This window comes from Kazachstania africana, chromosome 8 (assembly GCF_000304475.1).
Source record: "Kazachstania africana CBS 2517 chromosome 8, complete genome".
Classification (NCBI taxonomy): Eukaryota; Fungi; Ascomycota; class Saccharomycetes; order Saccharomycetales; family Saccharomycetaceae; genus Kazachstania; species Kazachstania africana.
This window is the reverse complement of record NC_018947.1, coordinates 347,878-361,666: the sequence shown is the minus strand read 5'-3', so window position 1 is coordinate 361,666 and position 13,789 is coordinate 347,878. Positions and strand designations below refer to the sequence as shown.

Genomic DNA, 13,789 nt, shown 5'->3' with positions numbered 1-13,789 from the left:
AGTATATAACAATCATCATCGTAAAATTTGTATTCTAAAGAATAGATTGATTTTCTCATTTTTCAAATATTCGATTCTTATCTTGAATTAAAAAAGTATATCTAGTTATAATACATATTTTTTTACAGGTAGTTTTTAGTTGTTTCAAGAACTTTAGTTGATCTTTTTGCGTCCAAAAATAACGACTTAGCTTCTTCAATATCACTTACCATAATTTCTTCACGGCCAGATGTTTGTGCCAATATACCAGCAGGTGACATTAACTGTAAGACATAACGTAAGGATGTTTCTACACCCATATCTGCCAACAAGTCCAAACTCGTTTCAGCTAAATTTAGATTTTCAACTTTAGCTCTTCTTTCAATAATGGTGCGAATTTCATCTCTATTGTATGGTAAGGTACGTACAATTAGTAGTCTATCGATCAAATCAGGAGGAACACCGTGAGGAGATACGACATCTTCGGTACCACGTACGGTTGTCATTCCTCTGTTTGAAGCAAGAACAACAACTGGTGCAATACTGGATTCAAGTGCTCTGTTCAAATATGTAAAAATTTCGATATCTAACATGTTGACTTCATCAATAAATAGAACACCTGGAACCAGTTCTGCAACACCTTGATCGATATATTTTGCAACGACTTTATTCACTTCTAATCTTAATTTTTCAGTGATTTCAGTCTTCTTAGGTTTTAATAACTGTCCCATCATGGAAACAACATCTTGACCTCCCTGTGGTCTTGCGTTAGCAATATCTAGATCATGTAATGTGACGTCTTGAACAATCTCTTTCTTTTTATGGACTTCACCTTTAGGTAAAGGAACGTATTCTTCAGTTTCTAAATCGAATTCTGTGGCATATGCATCTGATCTACCCACTCTCTTGACAGCACCTGTATTGGCTTCAATGTATATGACATCACCTACATTTACTTTTTCTCTTTGAATACTTTCATAGATAGTTGGGTCTAATCTTAAAGTCTTTGTACCTTTAGCCGATTTTAATCCCACAACAACATGAGAAATGGTCTTACCGTAACCACCTAGTGGATTTTCGGCTTCTTCTGGAGTCAATTCGGTGACTTCACCTTCGTAAACTTCTTTAGTTTCTTTTATTCTCAAACCTATGGCTCTTCTGAAGTTTTCCATTAACGCCTCAGTCTTTTTGACTTCAACAGAGTACAGTTCACTTCCCACAACTGGACAGAATGGGACCTTTGGACCCAGTTCCTGGGATATAGCCAACGCTAAAGCAGTTTTACCAGTTGAAGGACCACCAGCAAGTAATATAGCTTTACCAGACATCTTTTTTGCTTTGATTAAGTCCACAATGACACCACAAGCCTCACGAGCTTCGATCTGTCCTACAAACCCACCTTCAACTTTTTTTGCCACACCGGTATCGTCCAAACCTAAACCTTTGATGTGAGTATGAGCTGCTGTTCTTGTATGAACATTATTGGATGAATTGGACTCATCCTTAACTTCACTAATAGTAACCATTAGAAGATTCTCTTACGTGCGGATTCTACGTGATGAGATAACTTCCATATCAACTAAATATTTTCAAATACCACTATATGAAATTTTTGATATATTAAATAATGCGCATTGAAAGATTTAAAGTCGCTATGTACGTAGTGTGAATAACTAACTGTTCCAAACACCAATTTGAATTATATATGAGAGTTATAAGCTTGAATTACATTTCTTCGATGTCGATTTGGTCGTTGGGCTCCTGTGGTTCTTGTCCCTCTGCCCACTGGGTGACATCGTCTATGTAGGACAGGATTGTAGCGACACTTTCAGCGTTGTTTGCTTCCAATGGTAAAAATTGCACCATGCCGAAGTCGTCTACAAGGTTAGCGATGCACTGGTTTAGATGTTGGAATTTTGGATTCGTTTCTTCGTCTGCACTGTTAGCCAATAACATTGCATCTGGATTCAAAAATCTCTTCAATTTCTTTTTATTGAAGTCATCTTTGATCAAATCCAGTTTACTTAGAATATTAATGTGTGGTAGCTCTAACAATATCATGGCAGACATGGCTGAAAGGGCACCACTGAAAAATTTCGAAGTGTCTATCACGAAGGGTGCTTCAAGCAAATATGTGGCACACAGATTGAAATTCAGTTGGCCCTGTAAATGACGTACGATCTGAGGTAATACTGGAACGTGTGTATATAATTCAATTTGGCCAGGACAATCAAATATTAAAAATTCATCGTTATAGTCCCCAATTTCTTCATCTAACCAGTCAAGGTTCTTTAAAAGGTACTCAAAACAGTAAATCAAAGACCCATTTGGACCAAGTTCTAATTCTTCCATTACATCTTCCAATGAAATCAGGTCTCTTATATCTATCGTAAATTCGTATTTATTTGGTTCTGCAGCGGGATCTAAATTGACAATGTGCGCTCTACGTCCTATAGTTTGCATGTGAGATATTATGGAATTACAAAACGTACTCTTACCTGCACCAGCAGGCCCTAACACTAACACACCGACTCGAGACATGGTATACTCTGATACTTTTCACTCAAAGAGTTAATTTCAACTATTAGCTAATATCAAATTTTTCTTTATAAAGCTCATCGCAATTTTCTGTAAGCGAAACTGAAAATTTTTCAGATTTACTATGGATGGTTGCTATGAATATCAAGATGATTAGAGGTTTGGCGTTGTGTGAGGATTGTAATTGGCAGATTTCGTGAGGTGTGGCCCATTTCAACATTAGAAGGGGCGGCAATGCTGAGTTTCTGGAGCCTCCAGAGAGCCCGGGAATGGCTATTTTGATTTTATGATTTACATGCAGTGTGCCTCTACATAGCAATTCCGAGAGAGTTTTGTAGTTTCTGCATTAAAGCAGTATCTTCTCTCTACTGTGACGAGTTCTTACCACGTTCCTCATCAATCTTCCTCCATAACGATCTTATAATTGCCCGAACACTTCTAATGCATGAAATATCTTGCTTCTTCGGCCTGACGGTTCTAGTAATAGGGACATTCCACCTTCAAGCCTTCAATGGCACATCCTTTTGACACTATTCTTCTCATCAAGTTAGTTAGTAAACGTTACCCTTGCAAATAAGATTTTTATATAACCATTTCTAGCTCAAAATCGGTGGCTGTTCTTTCCCACGACTATATAGAAGAATCAGCCCATTCACTAACCGCAACGCCAACTAGATCCTAACATTGCAGCTTCATGACTATTCATTGTAAGATCTCTTTATAAGTCGCAATGCTGCCAATGAAAAAAAGACCACTGTGATCAAACACATATAGCAGCGAAGAAATACATGATTTGCATTGGATGTACCAAACCTGTGAAATCTCTCTATATCGTTTACTCAAACAACCATATTCAATTAACTGAGTGTCCTCATTGTCATGGAATAGTAGACAAGTACGTTGAGATAGACAATATCCTTCTATTTATTGATCTGTTACTACTGAAGCCGGGTGCTTACAGGCATATGGTCTTTAACTCACTAGAGGAGACGCTATCCAAGTACGATGATTGGAAATCTTTAGACTTCAGGCATCAAAGTCTGTCAGAGACTTTAGAACAGACCTATTGTAACATTAAAAATTGGATTCTCAAATTTGACACTATTAATCGTCTTTGGATCCTTCTCCTTACATTTGAAATATATCTGAAATGGATGACTGAAGAGAGCAAATATTATACGTACCAAAACTCAAGATACAGCTCTTTCCAACTAGATACCATAATTGATAAAATTAATAGTTGGAGCGCGTTGAACCAATATCTCTATTTTGCAGTATATTCAATAATTGATTTGACTTTCTTTCACAATTTAACGCAATATTGTATCATTAAATGGTATAACTGGGGTGAGAACATACGGTTTGCTAAATATGCGATCTCATATACCATCCTATTGTCATATGGTGCGAAGATTTTCCCAGTTCTGATGTTGATTTGGCCTTACGATGACTCTACTTCGTCGACCAGCATAATCAAGTGGGTGGCCAATTTATATTTAATAGAATCTTTGAAAGTGGTAACTAATCTACCTTACCGAGCCATTCTAAAGGTCTTTATCTTTGTCACTATATTGAAAACGGTATGTGTCAAACCTATCATGATTTTACTACTCACAAAGGGTGATTCCGTTCAACTTAAAAGCTATCTTTATTCAGAAATGTTATTGATGTTCTTACCAATATTTGGAAATTATTAATTTATATACATTCATATACACATATAATTCTTTATTCTAATATGGGCCCTTCTAGTCCGTCTACAAGATAAGGATACTCGTAGGTAACATCATCGGCTGGTGAACATACCATAGAGTTATCTCTCTCATGTTCTCTGATTGAACTCAACGCGATGTATTTACATAAAGGCAAATAATTCTTCTGGAAGTCCCAAAGAAAACTTATCGTTATGAATGGCAGTGGGAACAACCACGAGGACAATATCCAACCTCCCTCAAACCCGGCCAGTGTACCAGTCATTGTCAGTTGAAATAATAATAGCCCTAATATCACTCTTCTGAATACTAAGGGCCAAACCTTTCCTGTTGAATGAGGCAAATGGTCGGTTGCATAAATCAACTGGTATTTGTAAACATAAAATCCAATTACAAAATATGCAAGTCCTGCAGTTAAAATTTTTGTGCTCATAACACTGTAAATTAATGTAATGATAAATATCAGAATTGGTTGTGGTAACTGAATACCAAAACTGAAAATAGGCGGATTATAAAGTTCTTTGCGTTGTCTTGGAGTTTTTGCCTGGATTTTGATTAATGGGAACCCAATTAGACTACCCGCTAATAGTAACTTGAATGGAAACATACCAATACCTTGCAATATTATTAGATCAACATAAAACAGGGAAAATTCTTTAACAGAAGTGGAAAGTTGATAGGCGATTTTAGTAGTATCAGACAAATAACCCCAATAATTAGAGGCAGTACCCGCTAATGTGAATACTAAAAACAAATTGACGAATATATAAAAGAAATTTTTGGAAACTAGAGAAAGTTCTTCCTCACTGTGTGAGACAAGACCTTGTCTGGATGTTAGATATTCGTAGAAGAATGGTATACCAAAATTTAATAAAGTGAAAATATAAGTTGGAAGTAAGCCGGTAACTGCATTTTCTGCCCATCTATGATTTCTTAGTAAGTTTCCCAACCCTGGCCAAAATTTCGAAATGGTTTTTAAATTAAGCAACGTTGCCAAGTAAGAAACAGGTATAATTAAGAACACACTGCAAATTCCAATAAATATGGTAACCGAGTAAGTTTTAATCAACCGGTCCTTTCTAGACAAGCAGGCATGATCCCATTTGATATCATGGGGAGCTGGAGCGAGTTTGGTGATAAAATAATGAACTCTGGGATCTAGTACAGCTTGCGCTGCCATTTGCGCATTTGCAACGGAGTCCATTGTAACAAAAGCTGAGGGCGTAGCTGAATAATGTTTTTTTCTTGCTTGGTTGATTTCATTGTCAATAAACTTGAGTTGTTGTTCCAGGTGATCAATTGTATCCACTTCTCTACCGAATAACCCAAATAGTCCTATTTTCATTCTTGGTCTCTCGTCCTTTAATTGAACCTGAGAATACAGGGTCACATCCTCTGGAGAATCGTCATGCGTAACCCCTAGCTGATCTTGACTACGTGAAGTGTATTCTAGGGTTTGATCATTGCTATGAGTGATAACTTCATTACGTTGACTTCTTCTTAGATTATAATTCTCCGAGTATACTTCACTCTCACGCAGGTCTGGAGGACATTCAGCGTAAGCTAATTCTAACTGATTTAAAACCTGTTTTCTGTAATGGAAGAATCTATTTAGGGGACCCCATTCTCTACAAATTGTAATGGAGGCAACAGTACCTATTTTCAGCTGTTCAATTCTATTCTTCAATGCAGTCACATCGCGAAGTTCAATCGGAATACCTGATAATCGAATCGTTCTGTCTGCAATGGAATTCTGCCTGCCTAGATGTTTTTGTCTCGTTTTAACCACTACCTTGGTCTGCGACACAATCAGTTTAAGAGTCAGGAAGGTAAAGAAGTATGTGAAGACTACATACATCCACAAATATAAAGTTACCGTTTCTGGACTGGAAGGAGGCTCATCATTTACCTCAGGGGCATTAGTTAAATTCATAACGGTGTCATTTCCGTCATCATACTGCCCAGTGAAGTGATACCTTATTGGTGAAATAATGCAGATGGAAAAGCAGCAAAATATAGCCAATAGTTTGATGCACATCTTGAAAAATCCTAAAAAGACAAAAGCGTCCAATCCTGCATATTCGATAACTTCATTATCATTGATTTTATATAAAACCGGTATCCATCCAAATAAATGGTCTGCATTCCATGAAGGAAGGTTATTATTCCTGAATTTTCGACTTGCATATAACCTAGGTAATTTCTTAAGTAATACAGCAAAAGAAAACAGCGCAAAAAGCCCTAAAGATATAGCGATTATAAGTTGAGTTGTCACCACCATAGCACTAGGTCGCCTGAAGTCACTTTGAGGACCATCCATATTTAACTCTAGGAGCTTTATTAAATGGTTGACTAAGTCTGAAAACTTAATCATATCTGCATGGAAAAGTCGCTTTGTTTCACCGGGCTGTCACTACAATAGCAGATTGCTAACTATATATTCTGTGTGGACAGTACTAACCTGATTAATGTAATATTATCTTGAAGCTTTACCAAATCAAAACATATTAAATGAGGTTTATTCCCTGTACCTGAAAACCAATAACTAAAATTATCGCGGCGCGGCGTTACTGATCGCGTGAATATTACACCTACACAGTGAGTAATTATTAGGTGCCAAAGGTTATGGATGTATCAATGAGAGGCTGTGTGGTCATGGTGGTGCAGTCTTCTGCAATTGGAAGAAAATAATGGGTGCTAAGCTAATTATTATAATGCTACGACTCACATGTAGAAATCATTCAGTATTTAATGCCAAAATTGTGGTTCAGAATATTTAATCTTTTTATAAGTCTATATATGTGTATATTCGGGGTCATGCTCTCCAGTACTGTGCCAGGTTATGGAGACGGTCTATCACAATTGGAAGTAGTGCGTTTACGCTGTCATTAATTAGCGTTTGAAAGTGAATAATTGCTTCTTCTTCTGATATATCGAGATTGAACCTCTCCTTGACTTTCAAAATTGCACCATCAGGATCGACTCTAATGTCTGGAATGTTTGACTGTTTCATTAGCTCAAAAAGATTTAATATCAAGCCAGCATTTCTCCTTAAGATTGAATAGGCTACAAAACAGTAGCTTCGAAACTTATCGTAATTTGATGATTCGGCTCCACCGAATGCTTCAATGATTTGAGGTGGTAGCTTCATTAAAGGGGGGAATGGTTTAGGATCTTGGCCCAGGATGTAACCGAAATCTGCATGGAAAAAGTGACCATCAGGAGTGAGCAATAAGTTATCTAAATGTCTATCACCGACACCTAGGATGTAAGTTATCACCGAGTAGCCAGCACAAGATTTCACAAAGTTTTCCATAACTAAATCTTGAACACCTAGTTCCTGACTATCATCTGGAAAATGAGCCTTGAGGTAGAACAATATACCATGGTAATTACTTAATATCGAGGCCAATGTACTACTTGGGACAAATTGTATTGCACCTTCTTGTATTCCAGTGGCTAATGTCAAATATGGCGAAAGTTTTAGATCTACATTCTCACTTTTCAAGAGCTCATCCATTAATCGAATAATTTGAATTACCAGTTGATCTTGTCTCAAATCATCTCCTACTTTGTACATAAGTTGATAAGGTAAATTGTCTGTAGTTTTGAAGCTAATCATTAACGGCGACAAGGAACTCTTAAACACTGTAGACTGTTCTGGACTTGCATCGCAGACAAATATATCTGGGTTCAGGGGCAAAGGAATTGGCTTATTTTTCAACATATGTCTAATTTTGGTGGTCAGTAAGGAATGCAATAGTTCAATTTTTTTAGTTGTAGTATCTTTTGATTTCTTAATTTCTTCACTACAACGTGATAACAAAGTTACAAATTCGATTTGTTCAAATAACGTTACTTTTTGTCCACTAGGCAATCTGTCCAAAAACGAGTCTAATATTTGTTTCAGATAGGGTCTATCTTCACACTCCGATTTCAGGTACCAATAAAAAAAGTTACCCAATCTTGGATTCTTTAAAGCTCTTTTTATCAAAAATTCTGCCAAAGGAGAAATAACAATAGTTGTTTCCTCCATAGTCATGTCGTTAATTTGACCATCTTCAGAGCTCTGTACAGACCTCTCTAGTTTCTGATACCTTTGAATCATCGTGGAATTAACTACATTTGGAGATGCTGGGGTGTTGACTATCTGGAATTCACTGTTCGTCTTATCGTTCAGTACAGATAGGTTTTCGAAGCACACCGCTTGAACCAACTGCAACAAATATAGTTCTAAATCCTTATCGGACGCCTTTTTCAGTCTATTTACCGCATAAGACCTGACTGATAAGTTAGTGAAATCAGGTCCCAGCAGCTCAATTGCATCGTCAATATCAATTTCGGCCCATGAATCCATCAGTTCAAGTACCTCGTTACGTTCTGTTTCCTCACTTAAGTTAGTACTTCTTAAAAGCTTGGTGAGTGCCTTTTTATTTGTCATCAAAAAATACCTATACTTCCAAATTGATCCCTTTTCATGAGCAGTAAGGGCAGTACCAGGAGGATAGTTGATGATTTTGTTCAAGTATTTCCTCTTTTTAGTATCAGGTTTGACCTGTTTATCCAGGTCTGATTGTTTGGAAGTTCTTTCCAGTCTTCGATACTTCTCTTCTATAGGATCACTGTTAAATTGATCAGGATCATAAAACTTTAGAGTCGAGGTATATTTATCGCCCAATGATATTTTAATATCTGGACTTGTCTTGGAATGTTCTGTCATATCTGTAACAGATTCGAAATTATGCAGAGTAGAAATATTTTTCTGTACATTCTCATCCATTCTTTCAGTGTAGATGACAAGTAGCTCAAAGACAGGAAATTCTATGTTTAAAACAAATGTGTTTCGTGGCCAAGTTCTTTTTTCCCTTTCTTCGACCAATTTCTTGAAGGTAATATCATCCAGCCAATCAATTTTCTTAATTTCACCTTGAAGATACTTGTTCAAATTTTCTTGCACCTCATCATCTTCAATTGATGTCACTGTATTGGGTACTTCGTAATCAAATTTCAAAGATTCATACCCTCTTTTCAACGAACAGTCATTGTAATTGAATATACAAGTCTCCAATTTATAAAATGCAACCTTTTTCATGCCATTATATTCCCATAGTATAATCCTCAATCTGCTGGATAATGTCAATTGTTTTATCATTATTGGTAGCGTAACCCAATAGTCCCATTTTCTTGAATTTTTAAATGGGATATACGGCGTGAAAACAGGGAGGGTGAGGTTCCTATGTCTTTCGTTATCAAAAACCTGAACTGATACTAGGAAGTTGCTGTTATGATACAAATTAGACTCAACCTGCGTCAACTTAGGGTTGAGTATCTTTTCCGAGGGTTTTGACAATTGCTTCACACCTTCTAGCGACCTAAGTTTTACTCTCAATGGTATATCCAGTTCCTGAGACAAGCAAAAAGTCACATTGTTGACAGACATTGCTCACTGGATCTTGATGGTTTTATTATATGTTGAGTTTTAATAATCGTCCTTTAGCTCGTTTTAGCTTTTCAAGTTTACGCTCTCGGATTTAATATTGGTAGTCATAGTAATGTACTCATCTCGTTAAGTAAGTCAAGAGGTACTGAAATGCTTCTTAGGTCTGTGAGTTCTCGCGATTTGGTTCGAGTGCTAGGACTCAAGAGATTTTCAACCATCAATGCTTTCAAAAAGACAGAGCCAATTGACCCCTCTGCAGGTGTTTTAAGGCATATTCAATTCACTGAAAGAATGCCATTTGAGACTGGTCTTTGTATCCAGGAAAAATTCGTGAGGGCACACTTGGACATGAAAGCACTTCAGGCAAAGATTAAAAATAAGATAAATGGGCTGCATCAGCAAGTAGAAAACGCTACCTTGAATCCATCAGAGAAAATGATACTTGATAGCATCTTAGCCATGAAGCCAAATCCGTTGGTACTCACTTTTGAGTTTCATCCAACGTATACAGGTGGGAAAAGAATAAAGAAGGTTATTAGTAGTGAGCAAATTGAAAAGTTTGAAAACTTTGTGCCAGATGCAGCAGGTATTGGACCCATGAAACCAACTTTTGTGCAAGTAGAAAGAGGTGGACAAATTACATATCATGGGCCCGGTCAAATGGTTGCCTATGTCATACTTGACTTGAAATGCTTCAGAGATTTCCCTGCACGTTGCCTTGTTTCAGCAATTGAAAAGGCCACGATGAATACATTGAAAGGTATTCCCTTAAACGATTCAGGTGAAAAATTAGATTTACATACAAAACTCACTGAGAAGACCGGTGTTTGGTCAATGCAAGATGAGAAAATTGCAAGTATTGGCATACACGTTCGGAGATCTATTACCTCTCATGGTGTAGCCATCAATGTGTCACCGAATCTTGCTTATCTCAACACCTTTGAAATGTGCGGCTCCCCAGACAGTACAGCAACTTCAATAATCAATGAGAAACCAACAAACCCTGTCAGTGTTCAGACTACAGCGATCATATTTGTAAGAGAATTAGCGAAGGTACTCGGTATTTCGAAAGTCGAAAGAATGCAAGGTGACAGAAATGACATCGCCAGTATGCTCGAGTAATTATATAGAAAACTGATTTCCTTGTAGTACAAAAAACGTGTAAATATAAAAGTGCATTAGATTACTAAGTTAGAATAATGATTGCTTATGGAATGTTCTAAGGCATTTAGTTTCGAACTGATACTTATCAGCGTTGGATCACTAGTAGTAATAGCAATTTTTTCGGTTTCCATTACAACTTTGTTGTTGAAAGTGACACATCTGCTAATAAAAGTTTGTGCCTGCGGTATCGTAGTTGCCTCTGTATTGAAAGTAGTCATTACGAGACTATTCAGTAGACTTGGTTCTTCAATTTGTATACCATTTGCTTTCAATATATCTGATAGACTTTTTGTTCTGTTGGATCCCAGTTGTTCTTTAATTTTATCTACTAGAGACTTTCCAGTTTCTGGATCTATATAGCACCATGGTTTCTTTGTAATTTTGGTTAAGTTCCTAAAATCAATGCTTAACTCATTCTTGAATAGCACCAGTTCTAGGCTCACTTCATGGTGAGTAGAATCGCAAAGTGTCTCACAGTTTTGGAACATGTGTTTCATGGTAAAATTATCATTGTAAGGAAAAATAAGTTCCCTCGGAGGATTCTGTAACGTATTAATAGAATTTGTGATCAGCCTTAATACTCCACCCAAATCGGAAATAAATTTCTCTATGTCATCCAATACTTCAAGGTCCTCTAGACTCTTTAATATTTTAGATAAGTTACTATTGATTGTACCCAACTGAACTAATGGAAACTTTCTGCCAGTATTCATCCTATATAGGACTTGTTTACCCTTACGAAAGTCAGGAAATCTAAGCATTGCTTGAAAATCTAGAATAAACGGGCCCTGCCTTGTAACAACACCTTTTATAGTTGGAGAATTATCGCTACTGCTTGCTGAACCGTTACTTATGGGCAATTTAAATATCTGATCACTATTCAACATATTAAGGCATTTTTCGACATTATCTATGATATTAGGAAGTTCTGGTTTGATAATCTCGGTAATTAGCCAATTTCTCTCATTTATATGTTCTTTACCAAAGTCATAGTTATGACCATCACCAAAACGATCAAAAGGGTATAGTTCAGTACTCATCTAAGATTCTTTGTTGGCTTGATAAGTTGGAAGAATTACAGTTTTTCCAGATAATTTATTGTGCGAATCTCTATATAAAATGAAAAAGTATTATAAGAATCTATTAAAAGTCTCTATTAATTGTACGCATTTACATATTTGATTATTCTTTTTTCTCCTGATCCTTCTTATCTTCAGTTATATCTGTTGATACCTCTGTTACTTCCATGCTGGAGTCGTTGGACCCACCTTCATCATTCTCTTGCTGTATCAAATTATTGAAATCGCTAGTAAATTGGAAGGCTTCGATTTCCTCTTCAGATATTTCACTATATGGAACAAGACCCTTCCTCCTTGCCATCTCATCCGTGAATGCTCCGAAGTAATCCTTGTCATCATGCAAAATCTCAATCTTGGGTGGGAAGACTATGCATAGAATCCAATAGAGAAAGAATGAGATTAAAAATGAAAAGAAAGAATCGCCATAGTAGAAATTAACTATCCCCGAATTATTGAAAAGGTTGCTGTTTACTTGCCATGCCATGCCAGGTAATCCGGGAACCATACCACATATCCATGCAATCATAGCTCTCCAGTTCATACCTTTATTGAAGTAGTATTCACCTTTTAAGATAAATGCTTGTGTAACAGAATAGTTTCTTTTTCTTATGAGGAGATTATCAGCTATCATAACAGCAATGATGGGAGTCATAATAACACCAAAGGAACTCATAACTGTCAAGAAAGTAGAAGAAGAATTGTAGAAATTCCATGGCTGACAGGCCACAGAGACAACAGCTGTTAGAATTGCACCTCTCTTGATATCGATATATTTGGGTAAAAGACCAGCTAAATCCATACCACTTGCAAATCCAGCATTTGAAATAGTGTAAGATATTTGAGAGGCAGTGAATGCAACACCACAAAAGAATGACGCTGCTCTAGCTCCTGCTGAGTAATTGTCTGTTAGCCAGTATGTGAAAAAATCCATTGGTTGCCACAGTTGTGTACCATACAGTTGTTCTGACGTTGAAGCACCAATAACACCATAAACCGGAATTAAAGTAGTTGGGATTAATAGGGCTAAGATTGTTCCCAGCCATATAGCAGTTTGTGAAGAACCGAATCTGGAGAAATCACTTTGATTTACTGAACCAGGAGAAACCGAACCGAACCAATATGAAATCATGTATACCCAAGCCCAAGCCTTTGTAGAACCTGAAACAGTAGACTTTGTAGAAGTGAATAAATCACCCACACCACCGTTCTGTGAACATAGATAAATGACCATACATGTCATACCGACACAAGTTGATAGACAGGAGGCAATTAAAATATAATTTATCTGGTGGGGCTTCAACCAGTAGAAAAGGACTGTTATAACATGAAAGAGAACAAATCCTATCAGTTCTTTAGTTGTCATTGCTACGTGAGGTGATAAAGTGTTTTTCAATTGTAAATAATGATGTGACCATGAGTCTAGGATCATATTGACACATAGTCCACCTAACCAAGCATTTGAAGCGTAGTTAACAATACTCATAAGTACACGGATCAGAACACCGAAGGCAGAGCCATAAATACCGAACACAAATCTCTGTGTGATGGTATAACCCACTTTCCAGTCAAACCCTGGATATGAATTTGCTAAAGTAAAGAATATAGTCAATACGTCACCTACAATATATGTGCCAATAGTTTCTGGATAACTCAGTCCGACAGAAAGAGCAGAAGAAGCACTGTTCCATGTGAGTACTGAGAAGGACATCACACCCCAGTATGCAAAATTTGACCAGAAACCCCACGTCTGATGCTCCGCTTTGATAGGTAATAAATCTGGATTTTTCAGAAAACTTAATGCACCTCTCTGGTCCACAGGGACCTCGACCCTTTTCAAAATCCTTCTTGTTCTCGAAGACATCAGTGGGAATATATTA

General features: G+C 36.9%; 8 protein-coding genes across 8 annotated transcripts; 2 read left to right on the top strand and 6 right to left on the bottom strand.

Annotated features, from left to right (window-relative positions):
* Positions 1 to 122: 122 nt before the first annotated feature.
* Positions 123 to 1,505, bottom strand: RVB1 (RuvB family ATP-dependent DNA helicase pontin; the record flags this gene model as incomplete). The annotated part of the gene is made up of 1 exon (XM_003958688.1): positions 123 to 1,505. The coding sequence occupies one exon, from the start codon at positions 1,503 to 1,505 to the stop codon at positions 123 to 125; it is 1,383 nt and encodes a 460-aa protein (XP_003958737.1).
* A 199-nt stretch (positions 1,506 to 1,704) lies between these two features.
* On the bottom strand, positions 1,705 to 2,520 carry GPN3 (putative signal sequence-binding GTPase GPN3; the record flags this gene model as incomplete). Its single annotated transcript, XM_003958687.1, has 1 exon — positions 1,705 to 2,520. One exon carries the CDS (start codon positions 2,518 to 2,520, stop codon positions 1,705 to 1,707), a length of 816 nt encoding a protein of 271 aa, XP_003958736.1.
* Positions 2,521 to 3,305: 785 nt separating this feature from the next.
* Positions 3,306 to 4,214, top strand: ARV1 (sterol homeostasis protein ARV1; the record flags this gene model as incomplete). Its single annotated transcript, XM_003958686.1, has 1 exon — positions 3,306 to 4,214. The coding sequence occupies one exon, from the start codon at positions 3,306 to 3,308 to the stop codon at positions 4,212 to 4,214; it is 909 nt and encodes a 302-aa protein (XP_003958735.1).
* Positions 4,215 to 4,245: 31 nt separating this feature from the next.
* Positions 4,246 to 6,603, bottom strand: CSC1 (Csc1p; the record flags this gene model as incomplete). Its single annotated transcript, XM_003958685.1, has 1 exon — positions 4,246 to 6,603. One exon carries the CDS (start codon positions 6,601 to 6,603, stop codon positions 4,246 to 4,248), a length of 2,358 nt encoding a protein of 785 aa, XP_003958734.1.
* Positions 6,604 to 7,044: 441 nt separating this feature from the next.
* Positions 7,045 to 9,669, bottom strand: VPS34 (phosphatidylinositol 3-kinase VPS34; the record flags this gene model as incomplete). Its single annotated transcript, XM_003958684.1, has 1 exon — positions 7,045 to 9,669. One exon carries the CDS (start codon positions 9,667 to 9,669, stop codon positions 7,045 to 7,047), a length of 2,625 nt encoding a protein of 874 aa, XP_003958733.1.
* A 150-nt stretch (positions 9,670 to 9,819) lies between these two features.
* On the top strand, positions 9,820 to 10,791 carry LIP2 (lipoyl(octanoyl) transferase LIP2; the record flags this gene model as incomplete). The annotated part of the gene is made up of 1 exon (XM_003958683.1): positions 9,820 to 10,791. One exon carries the CDS (start codon positions 9,820 to 9,822, stop codon positions 10,789 to 10,791), a length of 972 nt encoding a protein of 323 aa, XP_003958732.1.
* Positions 10,792 to 10,847: 56 nt separating this feature from the next.
* Positions 10,848 to 11,873, bottom strand: RAV2 (Rav2p; the record flags this gene model as incomplete). The annotated part of the gene is made up of 1 exon (XM_003958682.1): positions 10,848 to 11,873. The coding sequence occupies one exon, from the start codon at positions 11,871 to 11,873 to the stop codon at positions 10,848 to 10,850; it is 1,026 nt and encodes a 341-aa protein (XP_003958731.1).
* A 142-nt stretch (positions 11,874 to 12,015) lies between these two features.
* On the bottom strand, positions 12,016 to 13,773 carry KAFR0H01860 (nucleobase cation symporter-1 family protein; the record flags this gene model as incomplete). The annotated part of the gene is made up of 1 exon (XM_003958681.1): positions 12,016 to 13,773. One exon carries the CDS (start codon positions 13,771 to 13,773, stop codon positions 12,016 to 12,018), a length of 1,758 nt encoding a protein of 585 aa, XP_003958730.1.
* Positions 13,774 to 13,789: the final 16 nt, after the last annotated feature.